Consider the following 22,494-nt stretch of genomic DNA (forward strand, 5'->3'; position numbering starts at 1 on the left):
TAATTAACTTCTCCTGCCTTTATACCAAGGTATATATTTAAAGGTTCTAGCAGTAAAACATCTAAATAGTTGACAGACATAAATAATAAAAACTATTGAAATGGAGCAATTTTATCCTGGTTTTTATTTTGGTGGAGTTACAGTGGAGGACATGAGTGACTCCACTCTGAAGAGTAGAGAAATTAAAATTTTGGTTGACAGAAGTGTACCTTCATTAACGGAATACATTTTGGTAAGTAAATTAAAGGGAATCCATTAAGTCAGTTCTGCATGTGTTAAGGAAGTATAAATATTAACTAAAATTAAATAACAGTTATGGTTCTTAATCTTTATTAAAATATAAAAATCCCTCAAAACAAACAAAATACAATAAATATTAATGGAAACAAAAAATGTCTGATTCAGAAAATGTGGGAAAAAATCCTTCAAACAAAATAATGCAGGAAGGGCAGGTATTTCAAAATAGATATCTTAAAAACTGATTAAGGTATGTATAGGCATATACTCTGATAACTTGTCCTTCCTCAGACCTTCTACAAGTTTAAAACAAGTTTGTAGAATTTTTCTTATCAAATATTATTTAAGGATCCAAGTAGATATAGGTGACCCTGCTCATGGCAAAAAAGTTAACTTCCATTTTATAAATGTTTGTTCACTAAAATATTTTCAAGAAATCCTAGTGATTTTTGTTTTTCATTCATTCACATTTATTTGGCCATCATCAATACATTCCAAAGTAAAATATGTAAGTAATGGCATATTTCTGTATCAATATACAAGCTAACACTACCAGGTAAGCTAAGGATTTGGACAACTTTAGTTGCTAAGTGAGATATTGGCAAAAATTTAGATAGACTTTCTTCTTGACACACCTTATATATACCTACATGTACATGTATGTTTATTGAGTGACAGCCAATGTAAGAAGCAATCACATGGGACAACAGTAAAAGATAAAATGACAGCTAGAGGAGATAATTATAAACAAAATCACAACTTTTCAAATGACCTATTTAACACATTTTTTTCTAATATTCTCATAAATTTGTTTTCAAAAGCATGGCATATAGCCAGAGACATTTTCAGTAAAACAGAATTGCCTTTTTCATAGGGTACTTACTAGATTTCATCAAGATTTCCTCATTCTGACACCATCTTGCACTCATAATGATTTTTTTTAATAATAAGGCAAAACATTTGCATGTAGAATGGAAGGATTGAAATTTGGCATCAATTTTATAACAAGCAGTAATGATACATTAAAGCAATAATATGAATCAGGGATGAATCCAATAAGTTCAAATGGAAGGACTCCTAACCATTCTGTTGAGAACATTTTGTTTTCAATTTCAAGCAAATTTTGGGCAAAATTGATCAAATACAATGTTATAACCTAGAACCACCCTTTCGTTCTGGAGCTCCTCTCCGAGTCTGCCCTATGTTATTTTCCCTAACTATTACATATTACACAATCCCCAACACAGATAAGAAAAAATAATCAGGAAATTTCGGCTGAAATAAGTTTTATATTGCTAATATAGAAATCCCTTCCAACAAGGAATCTATTTCATAACATTCTCATTTAAATATATCTAACACGGAATTTTGACTTATTAAATTCTTGAATGAACATATCAGTCTGTGTATATACTCTAAAAAAAGTCACTTAGAAATCTTTTGTATATGTACTACCAGTATTAGACCATGCTTCCTCATCCACATACAATGTAATAATGGCCATAATTACTGTCAAGATACAAGATCTTCAGAACTTGAAGAACCATCCTACAAATGGATATATAGATAGGATTTCATTAGAAACCACACTGTCTTAGAGACATCTCTGTTCGAGCCATTTTTCAATACAAAACTTCATTTCCATATCAGTAATTTAATCCAATTCACCTCATTCCAGTGATTGTCTCCCTTTAATAAATAATCTCCCCTACTCATAGAATAATTTGGTTTTTATAACTTCCACTAAGAGCCTTATCAGGCAGTACTATAGAGTTCAGGATGACTACCTCAGATGGAACTTGAACACTAGAACCTAAAAAATAAAGAAATATTTATCAGAATCTAATAAGAACAAACAAAAGATGAGAAAACATAACATTGAACCTTATATATACATGTACAAAAATACTCTTGATTTAATCTTCACATTGATTAAAACATGATTTTGACAGTCAGCAACAAAGCAAAAGCTAGAAAAGCAAGAAGTAAATACATAACAAAAATGTATAAAATTGAAAGTTTTTTTATACTGATGTTTGACAGTGACATATGAAGAACAGCTACAGTATCGGACAAACTGATAGGGGATATAAAAAAAACTTTCTGTCTTTCAATTTTATACATTTTTGTTATGTATTTACTTCTTGCTTTTCTAGCGTTTGCTTTGTTGCTGAAACAAAATTTATAAAATTGAAAGACTGAAAGTTTTTTTATATCCCCTATCATTTTGTGGGTTTTAAGATGTCCTGGAAAATCATTGATGTTTGACAGTGACATATGATGAACAGCTACAGTAACACATTTGCCTAATTTACATTAATAACAAGAAAAACCAGAAAACAGCAGAGAGTGTCGGTAAAGAATTACTATAACCTCACAAAAGGCAACTTTATTGTATATACACCATGTGGTGGGACAAAAGTACAGACCAACTGAAAGCAGTGGAAACAAGTTGTTTTAATCATTAAAAAAACAACTAAGAAAACACATCTGGACATAAATACTACAACTACATTTTTCATGTCAAAAGTACTTAAGCTTATAACTGGGCTCATTTGGCATATGATTAAATCATTTTACAGATCACACATGCCTTATATTACAAACCTATTACTGTTATCGACGGACTAAGTTTTCCTTCACTGGTAAATATTGGTGTTACTTCTATTTTAGCAAATGGTTTATTGGGATTTGGGTCATTTGGTGTACCCTCTACACGTGTCCAACTACCAACTGTTGCATTCCATCCAATAATACTGTACAACACACAACAATGGTCCTACAGAACAAGCATGAAAACTTTCAGATATCATATAAAATAAAATAGAAAATAAAAGGCTTGTTTACATTAAATAAACATACTTTCTGTATTAAGCTCTTTTATCTTTTTAACTACTGAACCAATAAGCTGAAAGTTTTAAGTACTTTTCCGTCTAAGAATCAGGCAAATTGTGTATAAAGTGTGGCACATGAAAGAAAAAAAAATGCAAAGATTTTATTGCATTAATCAAGTATTTATACCTGATAACCTCCAGAAGTAACCATCAAAGTGTTTGTAAAATTTGCCTTTTTAAGATATTGATAGGTCAAATTTAGTTGAAATACACATGGAGAAATGGGGGTAAAATTTTACTGCACTTTTTCCTTATATGAGCAATAAAAAAATATCTACATCACAGATGCTTCAGGTTAAATTCAAACAACTTTTCAGTTGTTTTCTAGATCTATTGATACATTTGAGGAAAAAAGACCAAATTGAGAATATGATGTGCTACCCATTGCATGATTCTTACACAGAATTGTACTTAACACAGTAATCTAATGATGGAGTTTCCTAAGTAGTTATACATTTTTTAATTTCTAGAATGAATGTCAGTTTGTAAGACATAGGCTCTTGAGATTTCAGAGTTAAAAAATCTTTATTTTCATCATGTAGTAAAAGTCGTTAAAAATAATTAACATTTACATGATTTATGTAGTATAATTCTTTTTCTGAATTTGCATCAGAACATTGCTAAGTTTAAAATAATGTATCAGGCAAACACCAATCTGATTTCCGTTATTGTTCCATTTAGTTATTGCTTGTAGAATTTATTCAATGATAATTTTTGTTTAGATGACCTCTTCAGAATCCTCAGAATTATCCTTTAAAATAATACTTTCAAAACCACAAATACTGAAATTTGATTTGCTGACCAGTTAGGTCAATAAAAATACTAAAATCTGTGTATTAAGAACTCTAGAGAATTTATACATGTTATATGACTTTGATATTTCGGGAACAATAATTTGATTTCTAAAGGGGTAGTGTCAAATTTTATGTCCTGGATTTTGTTCAGTATAATTTCTGACATGGCTCATTATCTTTTTTTACTCTAGCCTGTCCTGGATGTACCAAATTGTTCATTCTGTTTTTTTTTACCATACCTCATTGTCCTGCCTTTTTTTTTCAAATTTGATTCCAGCCATCCCCCCTAAAAATTACACGGTTGCTCATTATAGACTATGTCCAGCATTAGACAGTACTATAGTCAATGGGATACAAATTTTGGTGATTTTCATGGGTTGGCCAAACCACGAAATTTGGTTCCCAATAAAAAGGTAAATTCTATTGATGTGTACCCTGAAATCCTAAAAACCTTGAATTCAAAAGTTCACGAACTTTTGTTTCTTGCCTTATACACGAAAATTAGTATCTGCAAATTAAAGTGTGTTATCAGTACAGCCACATTACATCAGTATCAACAGATACATACCTGTAAACTCGCACCTTCCAATACAATGGATTCCCTCACCCTGACACCTTCACCGATGTTGACATATTTTCCTATTGATACATTCGGTCCAAGCTAAAAATAGAACACAGTTAACATTACATGTGCCTCAAATCATGCAGGGTTTGAAATTAGCAGGTACCCACTTGCCAATGGTCCTTAAAATTCATTGTGAGCCTCCTATTTTTTTTTATAAAGAACTATACATGTTGGCCACCAAAATTTAAGCTGTAGGCTACCAAGCCAAACCTTTATGTTTAAACATTAAAATGTGTATTACGTTAAGTTTATTATCAAATTAAAATATATATTCATACATGTGTATAATAGAGATATTGCATATTTCTAATGAAAAGTTTGTTTTAATTCTAACATTTTTGTATTTTATGCATAACCAAGTATCAAAGTGCAAATTGCAGTTTATATGTATATATTTAACTTATTTGACAACAATTTAACACTTGATCTGTGACATATTTCATTATGTACCAACTAATGTCATATGTAAACCATAAATGTCTGTTGCATGAAAAAAACTTTTTTTATAAAATATACAGTTTGTACAAGCATTTGACCATTTATGTGAGAATTTTTACGATATACAAACTACTTACTACAGCAGTAGGATGTACTTGAGCCGTGGGATGAATGGTTACATCTCCAATTATTTTGGGCTTTCCCTCACCATTTTTTGCCAGTCTGTCTGTGTGAGTATTATTGTATATTGCTAAATAATGTCTGTTTGCATATATAGCTGCCCTACAAAATAATCACTATAGAAGTTTTATGGATGACATCATAAACTCATGGAACATTACGGTGTAATAATCTGCACTTAGAGAATCAGTTTGTTCAATGTGTCAAAGTTTTCCTTCCCTCTTTCATCTACCCCAGACATAACTTTTTATGAGCAACTCCACTGGTGTTTCTCGAAAAGCAGAGGACGCTTATCCTACTGGTGCACTTTGTCCATGCTCCTAGTTTTTAGGGGTGGCTGAGTTGCTCATATGCTTTTGTTGATTTGTACATATTATTTTGGTTACTGTGAAAGTATTATTGTACGTGGGGTACCATTATTTGTGTTTTTTGAGGGTAGGTCAAACCACAAATTTCGGTTCCCAACGTATAGTAAAATTCCATTGATGTTTATACTGAAAACTTCAAAACCATGAATTAAAGAATTCCCAAACTTGTGTTTCTACCCTGATCCACCAAAATTAGTATCCATGAATTAAAGTACTTTCACAGTATTTTATATATTCTGTTGTATGTGTCTATTTTTCCTGTTGTCTTTGTCCCTGCATTACATTCTTTTAATTCCAGGTAGAATCTTGGTTCCCTTAATTACTCTTAGAATATACAGGTCTGTTCAGTTTATGTACTTATTTTATATTTTTTTTTACGTTCTTATAATACCTAGTCTATTGAAAACTGATTTAACATTGTTCAATACAAGACATTTTTGAATTTGAACCATTAGTTTAAAAACAATTCTAAAATCAATAACCATTTGTGATATAAAAAAAAAAGATTATGTAGATCTCATTTTGACAGGAATCACTGGCTTAGCTTAAAGTTTGTAATGTTTCCATGAAAAATAAGTAAACTAAATTTCTACAAAAGGCCATATAAGTTTTTTTTTAGTTGTAAGGCAATTCTTTTGAGCAGGGGTTAAGGTGAGGCTGACAGTATTTGGAAGTAAATAATCTTGCCCTGAAGTGGTTAAAAATACAATTTTCTGACCTGCAAAATTTAAAAAAATAATATTTCGAGCCAACAAACAGCCCTGTCAGAATCAAATGGTTGTCCCCTTACAGAGAAAGGCATTTTTTAAATTTGTTTTATTGCCTCAAAGAAGTGGATGATAAGAAACTCTCAAAAAGGTTGAAAGGGGGCTTGAAGACATTGGCTTAAATGTTGTACGATGAACTTTGTACTTTTTAGAATTTAACCAACACCCAGCAGCAGATCCAGAGAATAACTTATAGGGGGCACATAAAAAATTTATGTCAAACACTTCTTATGCCTACAAAACAAAAGTGTTATTTTCATAAATTTTCAAATTCAAAAGCAGGAGACCTCTGCCCCCATCTGGATCAGCTTATGATATTCTTTGGTTAACTGTTACTGTGACTTTCTATATAAGACCATACATTTTAGTCGTATTATATCTATGTTGGAGAGTACAATTAGCTAATACATTTCAGTTCTACAAAAGAGCTTGTAACTGAAAATTCTATAGTATTAAGCTTAACATTCTTTTTATCTCAGTTACCCTGTTGATTTAATTTGACTCCAGAACTTTTTGGTATCATACACAAATAATTTCCCTGTACTGGCTAAAGGAACAAAGATATCCTGTTCTAACCGGATAATCTCACTTGATGGAATACTTGGATCAAAACTGAAAGTAGAAAGTGAAAGTAGAATCATAGATTAAAAAAGATATATCATTTGCTGTTAAAAGAGTGGAACTTGATTCATTAGAGGAATGGATTAAAGCATTTTTTTAAAAAGATATCTGCCTTACAAAAACAAAATTGGAAAGTTTTGAAAATAAAAAAAGAAACTATTTTTGAAAATTGGAAGTGTTTCAAAGAGCAAGAAAAAAAAATATAATAAATCTTATACTATATACATAAAAATAACACAAAAAACTACAGAATGTAACAGACACAGTCATAATTTAATACTAAGCATTAAAGCTGGTTTGATGAACTAATGAACTTGTTAGCCTTACATGAAAGAATATTGGCTTGTGTACAAACATGATATATAAAAATTTTCCTAAATCTGTCAAATGCTATCATTTGCGGGTCAATATTACTATTTAGGCAGACGTAAATACTTATAAATGTTTCTGGTAATGTTGTAAAACTGGGTACTGGTAAAGATTAGAAATGTACATGTTAGCTGTGACATTCAGGGACATTGGACAAGGATCATCAATAACTAGTGAAATGCATGCAAATTATAGACCTTCCAGACATTCAATTAATTCTGTGTTTCTAACTACATAAGGGAACTGGTAGAAAATGTGAACACAATATGCTGCAATATTGCTAATGTTTTTGCTCCTCCCTAATCATTTAACAATTTTAGTTATCCATTGCACACATGCATTACATACAGTTAATATAATCTTAATTTTATGAAACAAGTGCCTTAACATTGAAAAAGAAAATGACCCTTCCTTATTGAATGGAATACAGTATACATGTACCTCTCTTCACTAGATGACCAAATATACATGTATGCATAAAACATGAAAAATGGATGAAACTCTACCTAGCAAAATGCAACTGCAAACATACATCCAATATAAACTATCATGCCTGAGTTGCTTCTTTATGACGCTGTATACATTATGTACAAAAAAGCATCAGGCTAGGTATACACAAAGCAGCACAAATGTCTCCTTGTAAAAAAGCAACTGAGTTCTATTCCTTGTAAGTAATGAGATTTTGTTATGTTGTGTTTCTGGTATAATGCTGATTTTTATTGTCAATAATGAATGTTTAACTAATATAACAATTAATTGTAGAAAACTGACATTTGGCCATCAACTGTTATCATTCAACAAAAATAAAAACAAACTTTTCTTCATTTGTTTACATCTCCTTACTAATAAAGGGGAGATAATTCTTATAAGACATTACCACATGCACTTCCATGCATTTAAATAAAACAAGCAGACATACATTAAAAACCTGACAAAATGCTATCAAACTAATATTTCTAGAGAGAAATTTCTTATCAATTTTTTTTAATTATGTGATAGGTACCTACAACCTGACGTATTTATATAAACTAGTGTATTATGGTACTAGCACATTGCAGCACATAGTATACTTACTTCTTAATTCTGAAAAATAGTCAATAAAGAATAGAAATTACTTAATTCTTTTGCATGCGATATACTTTGAGAACATGGTAAGATTTTTCTCATGGTTCCAAATAGAGTTCTCATATCACACGAGTAAATAATTTCAGAATATGAACTACAGTATAAGATTCAACTCAATAAAGTTGACTTTGGGATCAGAGATAACCCAACATCCTAAATTTACCAGACATATAAAATTGTACAATGTGCATCCTCAAAATTTAAATTTTCAATACATGATAAACTTGAACATATTTTTGAAAATGTAGCAATGTTTTGGTAAGTAAATAAGTCCAAGAAGATCCACTATTTGACAATGAATCTATTATAGCGACTCTTAGAAACAATTTTACATATCACAAAAGGGCAAAAGATTTAAACCTACCCAACAAGGTACATCAGATCTTTTTACTTAAATGAATACCATTCATAATCATATTTCATCTACCACAATATAAATTGAACAAAGGATAATAACGAAAAAAGGGGGTGATTTTATCAGTATAGTTTTAGCCAATGTCTTTTAAAATGTGTAGGTTGTATGTTTCTCTCCAACTAGAGCTATTTAAGGAATGAGCTAGGGTATTCAGTAAAATATGACAAGCAGTAACATCATTATCCACGAAAAAGGAACAACATTACACCATTCATGTTCATTTTATATCTACTACAATACACACTATACAAAGGACAACAACAGGTGTGTGGACGGGTCTCTACTTTTAACAATAGTTTTAGCCAGTGACATCACAAATGTGTTGGCTATTTTCTATTCTACTGGAAGTTCAAAATTAGCCTGGGCACTGGTTAGGGTGCCAGTACTAGTTGCATATTAGTACAATAGAACCTGTCTAAACCTAATTCATAAATACACAGAAAACCTGCCTACAATGAAGCCTAAAAATACTGGAAATCTGCCTACAATGAACCCTAACAGTACAGGAAACCTATCTACAATGAACTCTAAAATACTGGAAACCTGTCTATAATGAATCCTAAAAGTACTGGAAACCTGTCTACAATGAACCCTAAAATAATGAAAATCTGTCTGAACCAGACATCTTCTACTATCCTAAGTGTTACCTGATCACTAACCACAACTGAACAAAACCATCAATGTGAAAGAGGTTTGGTTTAGACAGGTTTCACTGTATGTTGAATTAAGGGGCTTCCACACCCCCAAACAATTGTCTATTACCCAATGTAGAACTCAATAGTAACAGATTAAACAATAGGCAAAACAGTTACTGTAAAAATAATTATGCGGTGTTTTAATTTTCACATATTTCGCGGTTAACATAAAAGCGCAAAAAATAGTACCCGCGAAATTGATTTTTAACACTATACACGGCTTTCCATTTTTTGAATCCGCGAATATGCTCAGTCGACAGAATAAGTAAAAAATTAGTAACTGCTAAAATTAGTATGTTAACAGTAAACTGGTAAATATAATAAACCTTTTTAAGAAGGAAAATTTCCTTGAATCTGCAATCTACAATTTTTATTAACCAGTAATTGCTTATATTTAGACCATTTTTTTCAAAATAAATCACCACCAATGAATAGCTATCTTTAATAAAGAATTTCTACAGCTTATTCGGACATTTAACAATTTTACAGATCTTCATCAACACGTAAGTGGTACCCTGCTATGTAATGGGGTGGGCAAAATGTTCAACTAGAAAATAAAATTTTGATTTTCCTGAAAATTGAACTTCACCTGTATTTTATGGTACAAAACAACTATGCAAAATTTAAACAACTCAAATTATCATCAAGAAACCGTTGAGGGATGGAATAACAGACAGACAATTTTTCAGTGGTTTCAGATAATACCTTGCAACTTTGTGTTGCGGGGTATAAAAAGTAGTATTTTTAATATGTTTTCTTGACCTATAAGGTAGTAATATTTTCTTTGTCACCTATACATGGGACACTAAGGTGAAAACAGATGACAGATGTAACATTCTAGAACAATAAGCAACATAGACATGGCTACTTGTGACATAATTAGAACTGGCTTATAGAACAGAGTTAGTACAATACCAGACCTAAAAGCAATTGCAACAGTCTCTCTTTAATACCTCAAGATCATTTACAACATGCACTGGGATCTAACAGTGAAGATAGAGGTACAAACAAAAACCAAAAAGTAAAATAAATCATGCCAAAAATTACCCAAAGCAATGGTCCTCATTTGAACTAAACATTAAAAAGTTAAAAACAATAAAACATTGAAGACAAGAGAAGATGGTTTTGAATGAACTTTTATGTACATGTTTTACATGTATATATTAAGAATGGACACATTTTTCGGTTCCCATTTTCAAATACGTAAGTTCAGAAATATAGAAGTATAAAATCATTGTTGCATCTGAAAAAGAAGAGAACAAATAAGAACTTTCCAGCTAAGATACATGTAAATCTGAACAAATTTCTTCACTTACAAAGAGCTAGGTTTTTGTGTAAGAAAAATGACTTTGACAATCATCCAAATTTTTAAATAAAACAATAAAAGAACTAATCCTAGAACACTGATAGACATATGCAAAACTGCAGTAAAAGGAAAAAAAATCCTGATTTGAAAGGTCACTAGGGCATAGAAGCTGTAAAATAAAAATATCATAATAAGTTAATAGTGAGAAGTAGAGAACCGAAAATTCAGAGAATTAATGCCTGGTTTTATTGTGGTATATACAGGGTTTTAAGAGACAAATACAAAATATTTTCAATACACCTGGTAAAAATTAAATCCCATTTCAATTATAATGATATTCCACCACTTAAGTAGTTAAATAACAGCAATTATTATATAGATAGCAGTGTTTTATTGAATGTGTAATAAATTTCGATAATTCACACTTGGAAATAAATTCAGTAATTTCACTCTCGCGCTTTCTCCTGCCAAATTGTAAAAACTTTGATATCAATCCGCTAATTACAAAATTCAAAGTTCATCTTGAAAATATCGATAAATTATAAAGACAATCTATATAATAAATAGGATAATCAATTGGTTATCGTAAATAACTAAAATATTATCACTCATGCCGAGAAAGCTTGAGGATTTAACTCGTGCATGGAACGAGTTCCGCCCACTAATTAAATCTAGGCATTCTTCTGCACTCGTGATAATATTTTGGTTTTTCACTCTTTCCAATTAATTATCCTCTTATTATTCCCTGGAATAAGTTTCTTTTTTCATATCTATTAAATGCATGTAATTATTTAAGTAAGAGTTTAAACTATTTATCCTGCAATGAGGTTTTTTGTTAAACGAACAAAGGTATACGGTTATTTTTTTGCTGTATCCGTACATTAGCAGGTTATCGACTTTCTGGCTCCTCCAACTCACGTGATCGGCAGAACTACTTTTTTCTGGTATGCATAAATTAATCATGGCCGCCACCATAGATATGATATAAACAAATTGCGTATCTGGTTAATCTTTTTTTCGCTGTTTTGTTTCGTTTTCACTTTTTTTAGCTGAATGAAATAAAAGATTTTATGTAAACCAAATAATAATTTTTTTTGTATTTTTTTCACCGTCATATATATGGCAAATCCCAAATCTCGTTCAGATTTGATTCATTATCAGTTTGCAGACGACTTCCCCTGTCATTTCAGTCATGTCGTACTCGGAGCCAGAGTGTCTGTCACAATTTAACATAAACTGGTCCCCACTTTAAGAAATTGAAGCATTACAATATGATAAAACTCTTGAAGAGACAAATGACCAGGAAACTGTTATGCTCTTGGATTTATTATTGCCTATACCCCAAGATAGTGAATCAGAGGAACACATACATTATAGATCTGCCCATACAACTGCCTCCTCTTCTTCAAAAATCTCAAACAAATATTTCAAATCCCAAAGAAACTATTGCACAAATTTCACCTCTGAAATCTACTGCCATATACCAAACAGAAACAAGTCAGCTTCCACCTTCCTCGTGAAATTCAAAACTTTACTGTTCTTAAAATCGACTTTACAACATTTAAAATGTTTGTATTTATTGTTCATTTTACTTATTTGTCTCTTGGAATTAAATAAATTTTGATACATTGCTTATTTTCTTCAAACAGCTTTCACAGATTTTATGGCGCGGATTAAATTTCAATGTGTACTGAGTCATGTGCCATGCGTATTAATTTTTTTCTTCCGGTTTAACAACTGGGGCTTCTCAGGGGATATGCATTTCAAAATTTTATTTTAAAAATGTACAAACATACAATTAAAATTAAATATACAATATAGGTACATTGTCGAAAATTATTGAAGATATGTGTATTCGGCTTGGAACAGGGGAAATAGCTCAGTGGAGCCTCGCATTTCCTACCCGTTCCGTCACCTCATCACATATCTTCAATAATTTTTGACAATGTACCTATATTGTATATTTAATTGCAACTATGTAATATATATTACAGAAAAGAAAGTTTCCTAGATCAGAAGCATCATTTAATGAGAATCTGTTACCACATAATACATATCAGTGCAGTGGCAGATTAAAAAAATCCAAAAAAGGTAGTGGGGGGACACTGACTGGACAAAGGAGGGCCCACCCACTCAAGTGATTTACAGTACTTCCAATCTCACCCACCAAACTTTTAGAGCATAAGGTGGGACATAGTTCTCTACTTGAATCTACCTATAATATACACAATATTACTTCCTATCGTAGGAAAAGATGCAATTGCTGTGAAACAGTCAAAATGGCTCAGAAAACTATCAGGATCTGACCTGTTCCTGAAGCTCATACAAATACAGGTAAATTTGATGAATTTACAGCAATGCACATGTATTGAATATATCTCTCATAGGCAAAGCCTAAAATAACATTATAGAAGAAATAACTTCATATTTTCCATTTTTACCTGTATTTGCTTTCTAAATTCTGTTTAAAGATCTGTTCTAGTGGCTGAAATATCTCAGGTGAAAACAAGTAAACTCCTCCATTTATTGTCGTACTGATGTATGTTTCTGGTTTCTCTACATAATGTAACACCTAAGAAAGACAGGTTAATACAGATAAATCACAGGTAGGGACAGGTAAGATTTTATAATTAAAAACACAAAAAATAAACAACTTTGTTAAAAAAATCATTTTGAGTTTTCTTTAAATATAACTTATAAAGGAGAAGGTCCAATAAGGGCAAAATTTTGCCTAAAAATCAGTGTACCAGAAGAACATACAAAATTTGTCAACTCTTTTAATGTACATTTCAGTGGGTTCTTCTGGTTTCTGGTAATCATTTAAACATATGCTTTATATGCCCCTGTCCTTTCTTCTATTAGGTGCAAAAAAAAACTTTAAATGAATATACACAATATTAACCTCCAATAATACAAACAAAAATCACATAAATATCAAATTAATTACCAGCTCCTTCTCCCACAATCACTTTAAATACATGTACCCATAACTGTATTTTATACTTTAAATAGATGTACCCATAACTGTATTTTATAACTTTTGCAGACAAATATCTTAGTAATACTAATACAGTGTGAAATCCATTCTGTCACACTAAACTTTATAATCAATTTATTGGTGTATGCAAAAAATGTTTTAGATACATTGTAACAGCATAAAAGGTCAATTTAAATATTTTCCCCTCATTTTGCAACCAAAATTTCATTGATTTTTACCAGCGGACACCAGTGTTGGACCCTGGGCTAGTAGCTCAAGGCAATCAGTGATTTTTTTTTAATTCAGAGGACTTTTTTTTTACTTACAATTTCTTCAGAAACTCAGAAATAAAATCAGAATTGAAGTTTAAATAGAAAAAAGTGCATGCCACTGTAAGTCCAGTGATATAACTTCATAAGCAATCCCAAAAGAATTTACATTGTAGCTCCTCAATTTTACCTCTCGCAAATCCTTCCTGCTATAATCCTTTGAAGATTGAAAATGATTACACAATGAAATAAAAGTAAGAAATGTACGATAATGTACTGCAAATTATTTTCCATTTAGGGACTTTGTACTTTAAATTGTTTGAAATTTATAGACTTCTTAAAGCTGGGTAATGTTCTTCAATAAATATAAATATAATAAGTATGGTGAATATGGCAAAGAGACAACAACCCTATCATGAAGAAAATGTCAGTCCAAGGTCATCCATTGGTCTCCAATGAATGATGACTCATTTCTGTAGGAATTTGAATTTGATTAACCATGAAAACAAAGATATTGATTATTTGTGTACATCCTTGTTTAAACATACTTTCACAAGCTTTTCTTCTGTCTGATATGAATATTAAATAAAATGTATGATTTAAAACTAGGATGAAATCCTGGAGACAAGGATCAAAAGAAAGTAAAGCAGACTAACATACAATATTCTTTCAGCATCACATTTGTCAAAGTGTTAAGCACAAATAGATGATGACAACTGCACTAGGTTTTTGGCACAAGTGAAAAATAAAGTTCGTCCTATGCCAAAACGTTTCCAAAAAGTAGGATGAGAATATTAGAATTGTTTTTGTTATGGCCTTATTTAAATCTTTTAAGAACCTGTTTTTTTTTGTTAATCCAAATTTGCCTTACAACACAAATATTACCTCATGAGTTTCTTTATTTTCCACTATACAACCATAATTTATTGACTGTTGTCTTGTAGCCTGAAATGAAAAATATCAATTAAATTTAAAGTTCCTTTAAAACTTTAGTTCATACAACTTATTAAATACCTACCCATAGCCTTATTAAAAACCACATGTATCATTACAATTTACTATAAACTGATTTATTTTCAGGGATTATGATATTAATTTTTCTGTTAAAGAATATTAAGTAGTACTCCAGCATTTGTATGATTCTTAGCTGGAGTACACTTAAAATTCAATATTGCAGCTACCAGTACGTATCATACTTACTTTTATATGTTGCCATAATAAAAGGATTTTTTGTGGCGACTATTTTTCACGTTTTTTTACTTCTGAAATTAGCAATATTTAATTGCTCATGAAAACAAAGAGAGTTGATTTACAGTATAGCAATCAAAGTTTTTGCTATATGATTTCAATGTTAGATATTCATTGAGCGAAATTCCAATATTCAATAAATGATCTTTAGACAATCTCAATTACAACTATTAGGGGTTATTCTTGTTTGACAATAAAAGAAAGCTTGTTTGCATTAAGTTGAGAAATCAATAAGGATTTTCTTAGGCTCAGGTTCTAATTAAATTTTTTTCAACAACTAGTCTCCTCTTTTTCACAATTCCCTCATCTTTGTTATTCATTTACTCAAGTTTAAATCTGTGGAGGAGTTACAGATTTACCTAACTTATCAATTTTGGGCCAACTGAAGTTTACCTTATTTTGCACATCTTTTTTTTTCTGGGATTCAAATCTACTTTTAATAGTGAAAGGTCCTGAAGATTTTAGCACCAAAATGGAATGTTCTCAATGAAAGTAAAAGTAAAGTATTGTTAGTCCAGGACCTGAATCATAAATTGAGGGTCCAGGACCAACCAGCGCTAATTTGAACCATTGTGTTTTTGTCTGTAAACAAGGTTATTTCTATGCACAGAAGAAATGACAACATTTGTAGACTATCCTTTTCATTGTTTTAAAAGAATACAGGGTTTATCTTTATAGTATAATTCTCCTATAAAGCTCAGGTATGATTTCACAAAGTAAAAAAAAAGCGACATCTGCAAAATCAGAAGTAAAAATACAGTAAAAAAAAATCAGGTTTTGAAATAGCAAAATTCTGAATTAAAGCTGAACAAAATTATGTCTGTAAGCTGCTACTCTATATTTTTTTTTAAATTGTAAAAAATTGGATTACCTCCCTTCTCTCATCCTCAGCCATTATTTAAAAAAACCTAATATTTGTCTTTACTATGAAACAAAAGTTAAAAGTTAAGTTGGCTAATACTGATAAATTCTTCATTGTTTCCATAAGTCCATTTAGCCTTTTACTTTTCCAAACAGCCATTATCCTGACATGAATAGATGTTTTCGTCACGATATATGTTGACCAACATTTTATTCTACATGTCTACTTCAAAATGTTCACTCCTTTTCAAGACTAAAAATGCTGTCATGACTCCTATTATTTAAATGCAAAATATTGGTGGCTTATTTGTTAAAAAATATTCTCAGTTAACACTCTTGTTTGCCCAAATTTGTCTTTAAAGGAAACTTCACCTCTATTCCTAAAATAGTACAGTAGATTTCTTTCCCTTTGTTTGTATGTGCCATTAACATCTCTTTAAGTGGAAAATCTCCACAAACATCAGAATTCATTACAAAAAAGTGCTCTGGCTGTCCTGCCAAAATCTGATCCCTGAAATGGTATAGGCCTCCAGCAGTCCCAAGAGCAGTGTATTCTTGAAGGTACCTGAAGACAGAATTAATCTTTATTACAGTGAAACCCTGAATAATCCTGAAACCTGTCTTAACAAGACACATTCAAAGTCCCTTCATACCAATTCAAATGTAGTCTGCCTCTTGATAAATCAGCTGTCTAATTTGAACCAATTTTTAAAGGTCTAAAAGTGGTTCGTTTTAGACAGTTTTCACCGTTATTATAATTAGATAGAAGATGCCCTTGGACCTAAACTGGGAACCTGCCTATACCAAACATATTCAGAAGATTTTTTGTTCCTACTATTATATTTTATATTAAGAATCTGTGTAAACCAATTACTGTGAAACTAGATTGTTCGTGGGGTACCAATTTTTGTGTTTTTCGTGGGTAGGCCCAAACCACAAAAAATTGGTTCCCAACCAAAAAGGAGATTTCCATTGATGATGTATGCCAAAGTACTCAAAACCAGGAATTCAAGAATCCACGAACAGGTATTTCTTCCCTTATCCACGAAAATTGGTATCTACAAATTAAAGTCCTTTCATAGTACCTGCCAAAAGAAGCCCAACTTAGACAGTTTTCATTATCAACATCCAGTGTCCTAAGTTCAATGTTTTTTTCTGAAATTTTAGGTTAATGGAATGTAGACTAAAAGAGACTTAAAAAATTTCCACATAGATTTGAGCCTCTGATTTGTTTTTGTTGTGCAAAACACATATCAACTTGTAACATTACATCAATATAATTTCTAATTTTACCCTTATTGAAAGTATTTTGTGTAAATCATGTTTTCAGAGCATCATGGTCGTTTAGAAGTAAATGTAATTTTTAAAGCAGCAAAATATTTTCAATTTGCCCAATCTATCTCTAACAGTTGATCATCCTGTGTCCACAGAAAATTATTCTTACTATCATATATGCAGACTTGTATTTTCAGTATTAAAGCATGCTTTAACTAGTGAAAGTATTTGATATCTAGAGTAAGGATACATGTTCTTGATATCTAGGATACATGTATTTGAAGTTTCTTGTGCTTTTTTTTTAGGCACATTTATTTGGAAACAAAAGCCTAATTTGCATTTTAAAACACAATTTTATAAACACACTAAGAAAAAAATATTATGTATAATCATATCTGTAAATCAAAACAACACCAAGGATTACTCCATAATAAATACATGTACTGTTATTCTCAAAAATCGGAGCTTTCCTGTGGAAATACAAAACTATAAAAAATACATTGGATTCTTAGAACCTTGAATGTAAAATAGATACATGTACATATATGAATCTCTAGATATGAAAAGTAACCTGATCTGAATCCTAAACTCCATCTGTGCTGAGTTGATAAATCTAGTCAGGGCATCGTTAGGCTGGAAAAACCCTATTAGGATCACTTCCTTTATATCTGGTACCTGGAGATAATATGCTAATTATGTATACACAATCCTTCAGCAATGAGTGCTTTAAATCATTTCTCCAATGCAGATGGTGAAATTAATATTTTTGACAGGCATGATTTAGCGAACTTATTAAAATGTGGATTTCACCATCATGTTACAGTGAGTGGAGAAATAAATTTAATCCAGAACTGGCAGAAAGAGAATCAGTTTCTCCAATGAAATTTATAGAAAACTTGGAAAAAGTAAAGCAGCACGAAACCTCACATAAATTTAATCACCATCAAGTGATTAAAGCCTTATGCATTTTTAATCAGCACCTTAAAAGAATGGGAGAAATCATTTTATACATACATGTATATTACAACCCAAACAATTTTATTTGAGGAGTCCAAATTCATATGCTATATGTACATGTTTACATGTAATATACATTCACTGACTGTGTATAACTTTTTGTGACATCATATACATGTATGTCACATTTGTACATTGTTGAGGTTCACTGTGAACAATATATAAATTGATGTACATTGATAAATTTATATGGAAGGTACAGTAAATAAAATGTACAAATGTATAAATTCATTGTATGTTAAAATTTAGTTCTCTGAATTTTTCCAAATTAAGAAAGTTTCTGTGAAAATGTCCATTGATTATATGACGTTTTTTTGTGCAATTTGGGAAGTACATAAAATATAAGGTGTCCATACCTTACTGCATGCCTCTATGTGATGATAAATAACTGGATAGCCTGCTACAGGGAAAAGAGGCTTAGGAAGCTCTAATGATAAAGGCCTGAATCTAGTACCTACAAGATATAAAATTGAAACCTTACATGAATACTCCTTGAAACTTTCATATTTCGAGCGTTTACACATCGTTTTTGTATTTGTTTATTCGTTACTTTTTGTACATTCAATTTTTCCTTTAATCAACGGTGAATTTTATATTTTTTGTTACTATTTTTTGCTATGAGTATTCTTGTATCATGTGTTAAAGCGCATGCTAAGAGTGTTTGGTTATCGTTTGTTTAAATACACAATGGAAGCAGTCCATTATGCACAATAGAAGCGTTCATTTATCATGTGTTTGGTGAGCGATTATTGTGTGTGCGGGAAACCTTAACGTCTCAAGTAGCAAACAATGTACATGTCATGTGCTACGTTTATATAATAAACATAAATGTATATATATGATACTACATGTATTTTTTCTCTTGTTTGGAGGTTTATTCTTTTAACAGGTTTTCAGGCGTTCCTTGCTGATTCATTCCTGTATTCTAACAAGTTGAAGTTCATTCAGAGTCTTTAAAGTTAAAAAAAATAATACTAGTGAAGCAATGTCTTCTTTTTTCATGAACAAATATATATAGACCAATGTTTTATCCATCAATACAAAGTAATCCAAACTTTCTCAATGGATCCTGTTAATATATCTTCCAGAACAGGATATTAAAGAAACAACAGACATTAGGGTTCCTTCACTTCATTTTTAGACATACTGTGTGACACATCTTAAATTTGTCACCAATCACCAGTGGTCACCTCGGGTTCACCAGAATAGGGAACTTACATGTACATGTATTGACCCACAAACAAATCAGTCCAAAACAATTCAGACCGTCAAATTGGGCAACTCAGCTCATCTAAAAGGACAACTCAGCTATGATGATAATGAATGAGAATAAAAGTTGTTACTTGACAAGAAACCCTGATCATCCTTAGAAATAAAAGTATTTCAAACCCATTTAATAAAGTAAATAAATACTGTGAACATACATGTACTATTGTTCATGGGGGTACTATTTAATGGATTTCATAGGTAAAGTAAATCATGAAATTTAATTCCCAACGAGAAGGATTATTAACTTTAAATTGTATGACAGGATCACCAAAACCGTCAATACATGAATCCACCAACTAATGTGCTTTTCCCCAAATCTATGAAAATTGATACCCACTAAAATATATACTTTCACAGTACATTTCGGAACTTATTAAACACATGTAATTACAATGTAGGTATAATAAAACTAACAAGTGATTAATTATCGGACTTGAAACTCAATTTGATATTACTTGTTTTAAGCATTGCATTTTTTATTAATTAATGAAAGACAATAAAGAAATTAAAGCTTTTTTCAAAATGAGGTCATGGAGAACCATGACATGTATGTGTTTTTTAGATGATCAGAGTTGTCTTTTTTTAATGGTACGAGTTATATTTTTTTTTACAGTCCTAGTGGTCCTGGTCGGAGATATCTAAGGGCAGATTTCTCTTGTATTTGTTAATCTGACATTTATGCCTTACTAACAACGGGAGGCGACCATGCAAAATAAAAAATAGACTGGAATGAAGATAAATAATGTCTGATGACAGCAGTTGCTACACACAGAGAATATTACAACGAACAACACTTCCACCTCATAGATCTAATCCCATTCGGAAATATCAGAATCCTAGTTAAAAAGAGGCGATTGTCGCGGAAATAATCACAAAAAAGAGAGACCTGAGACAGTCAGCCCCGTAAAATCGTGTTTAGTTTCCTGTCCTCAACAGTTTCATTCGAAGGTAACTATTATTCTTAATGAAATGTAACATCTACCTTTAATAGGTCCGCCGATCAATATTATAGCCTTCAGCATAGTAACGAGGATTTTTCCTGTAAAAAGTTGTTGTCTTCGTGTCAAAATTACCGGAAGTTTATAGCGCCCTTCTAAAATTCAATATTTACCGGATATGGCAGGATTAAACTTCCGAAATTTCTTGAATATTATTTAAATTAAGTCTATTGTATTATAAAACATCATTATATTTCTTCCATTTGAAATTAATTATATATATATAGACACTACCAGTCCTCTCCGAAAATGCAAGAACTTTGCAAAGTCGGAAAAGTGAATGACCTACGCGCTAGACCAGGGACTAATTTATATTACACTCCCTGAAGCGGGCATTCTAGTTGGTTTGGAAAGCATAGAAGGGTCTAAAAAATCCCAACGATGATAGAACTGTCAAATTTGGGTAACAAATTTTGGTCGTTCCCTACGCGGGACTCGAACTCATACCGCTGTGATATTATGTAGGATAGAGGATCAAATTAACGATACAAGTCACAACAGATCAATATTATGCAAACGTCTCAGACTGTGACAGCTCTCCCTCTATATTTAATGAAGTAGAATACACTGCTTTTAAAAATGATGATCTGGGTTCACAACAGATCAATATTATCCAAACGTCTCAGACTGTGACAGCTCTCCCTCTATATTTAATGAAGTAGAATACACTGCTTTTAAAAATGATGATCTGGGTTTTGTGAATATATTTAAATCATTGGAAACAGGTATATTCCTACAAAAGGTAGATCGACGGGAAAAAAGACAAATCTACCAAAGATCTGATAAAACAGAAAGAATAAATTATCACATTCAACCAAATTGTAACAAAAGAGACTGTTCCAAAATATATGAAAATAGTCAGCATTAGTGCTATTATGAACGGAAAGAATAAGCAACTATAGACCTGTGAGGCTAACATCAATTTGACTGATGAAAAGGACCATGAAAAACTCAAGGAAGACTCAACTACCGTGAGAGTTGATGCGACAAATTGCTTCTAAAATTTCACCCCAAGAAATGTAAACATAAAATTATGAACTTCGGGAAAAGGAATTAGAATATTCAATCTTACAAACTGTGTGGCACAAAGTTAGTAGAGACTGACCAGGAAAAACACAGGAGTTATAATAGATAAGAATGTAAACTTTAATGTTCATGTAAGAGGAAAGGTTAAAAAGCTAGCTTTGCGGCACTTAGTAGAACATTCAAACACCTTGAGAACAAGACATTTATGCAGCTCTATAAAACGATAGATGCAGGGACACATTTTGATTGTGCTTGTTTTGTCCGGAGTTCATATAAGATGAAAGACATTGTAAAAAATGAAAGCATTTAAAAAGGGCCACAAAAAAACTGTCAGGAATGAGGAATCTATCATTCCAAGACAGACTCAAGTCATTTAGTACATAGAAGAATTAGAGGGAATTTGAAAGGAGATGGGTTAAGATGTACAATATTTAAGTTTTCGAATAAACACATGCAAAATTCAGCACCGAAGAGCAAGAACAAAGAAAAGATAATATTCATTTTCAGTAAGAATTGCATTCATATGGAATAAACCAGCTAATTAATCAGTTGAAGGACTACGTATAAATGCTTTTAAAAATCGACTCGACAGATATTTGAAATAAAATTAAAATATACTTTGAGAACTATAGGGGAGAGATAGAAAGTCACGTTACCAGAGGAAACCCAATGTTTGAAGAGTGTTGGAGTCTGCAAGGCTACAAGGTCCAAACTATTACC

General features: G+C 31.4%; 1 protein-coding gene across 2 annotated transcripts; it reads right to left on the reverse strand.

Annotated features, from left to right (window-relative positions):
* Nucleotides 1-313: 313 nt before the first annotated feature.
* On the reverse strand, nucleotides 314-20,868 carry LOC148599585 (mannose-1-phosphate guanylyltransferase regulatory subunit alpha-B-like). 2 transcript variants are annotated; one of them, XM_088559120.1, is made up of 12 exons: nucleotides 20,733-20,868; nucleotides 18,838-18,935; nucleotides 18,036-18,139; nucleotides 16,562-16,754; nucleotides 14,966-15,025; nucleotides 13,276-13,406; nucleotides 10,576-10,599; nucleotides 6,787-6,915; nucleotides 5,126-5,270; nucleotides 4,494-4,586; nucleotides 2,845-3,016; nucleotides 314-2,050 (listed from the first exon to the last, which is right to left on the reverse strand). In XM_088559120.1, exons 1-12 carry the CDS (start codon nucleotides 20,770-20,772, stop codon nucleotides 1,950-1,952), a joined length of 1,290 nt encoding a protein of 429 aa, XP_088415246.1. In that variant the 5' UTR covers nucleotides 20,773-20,868; the 3' UTR covers nucleotides 314-1,949. The 2 variants fall into 2 exon arrangements, with proteins under 2 accessions (XP_088415246.1, XP_088415247.1); XM_088559121.1 differs by lacking the exon at nucleotides 10,576-10,599.
* Nucleotides 20,869-22,494: the final 1,626 nt, after the last annotated feature.

The sequence above is a fragment of the Perna viridis genome, chromosome 13 (assembly GCF_037379345.1).
Source record: "Perna viridis isolate PV_CMFRI_1.1 ecotype Kerala chromosome 13, ASM3737934v1, whole genome shotgun sequence".
NCBI classification, from domain to species: domain Eukaryota; kingdom Metazoa; phylum Mollusca; class Bivalvia; order Mytilida; family Mytilidae; genus Perna; species Perna viridis.

Bases quoted from the DNA above. Each gene is read 5' to 3' on its own strand.
- LOC148599585 (XM_088559120.1), bottom strand. From the start codon at position 20,772: ATGCTGAAGGCTATAATATTGATCGGCGGACCTATTAAAG. The intron at 18,936-20,732 runs GTAGATGTTACA...TATATCTTGTAG, and splicing joins GATCGGCGGACCTATTAAAG to GTACTAGATTCAGGCCTTTA. The intron at 2,051-2,844 runs GTTTGTAATATA...TTTATTTTTTAG, and splicing joins TCCGTCGATAACAGTAATAG to GTTCTAGTGTTCAAGTTCCA.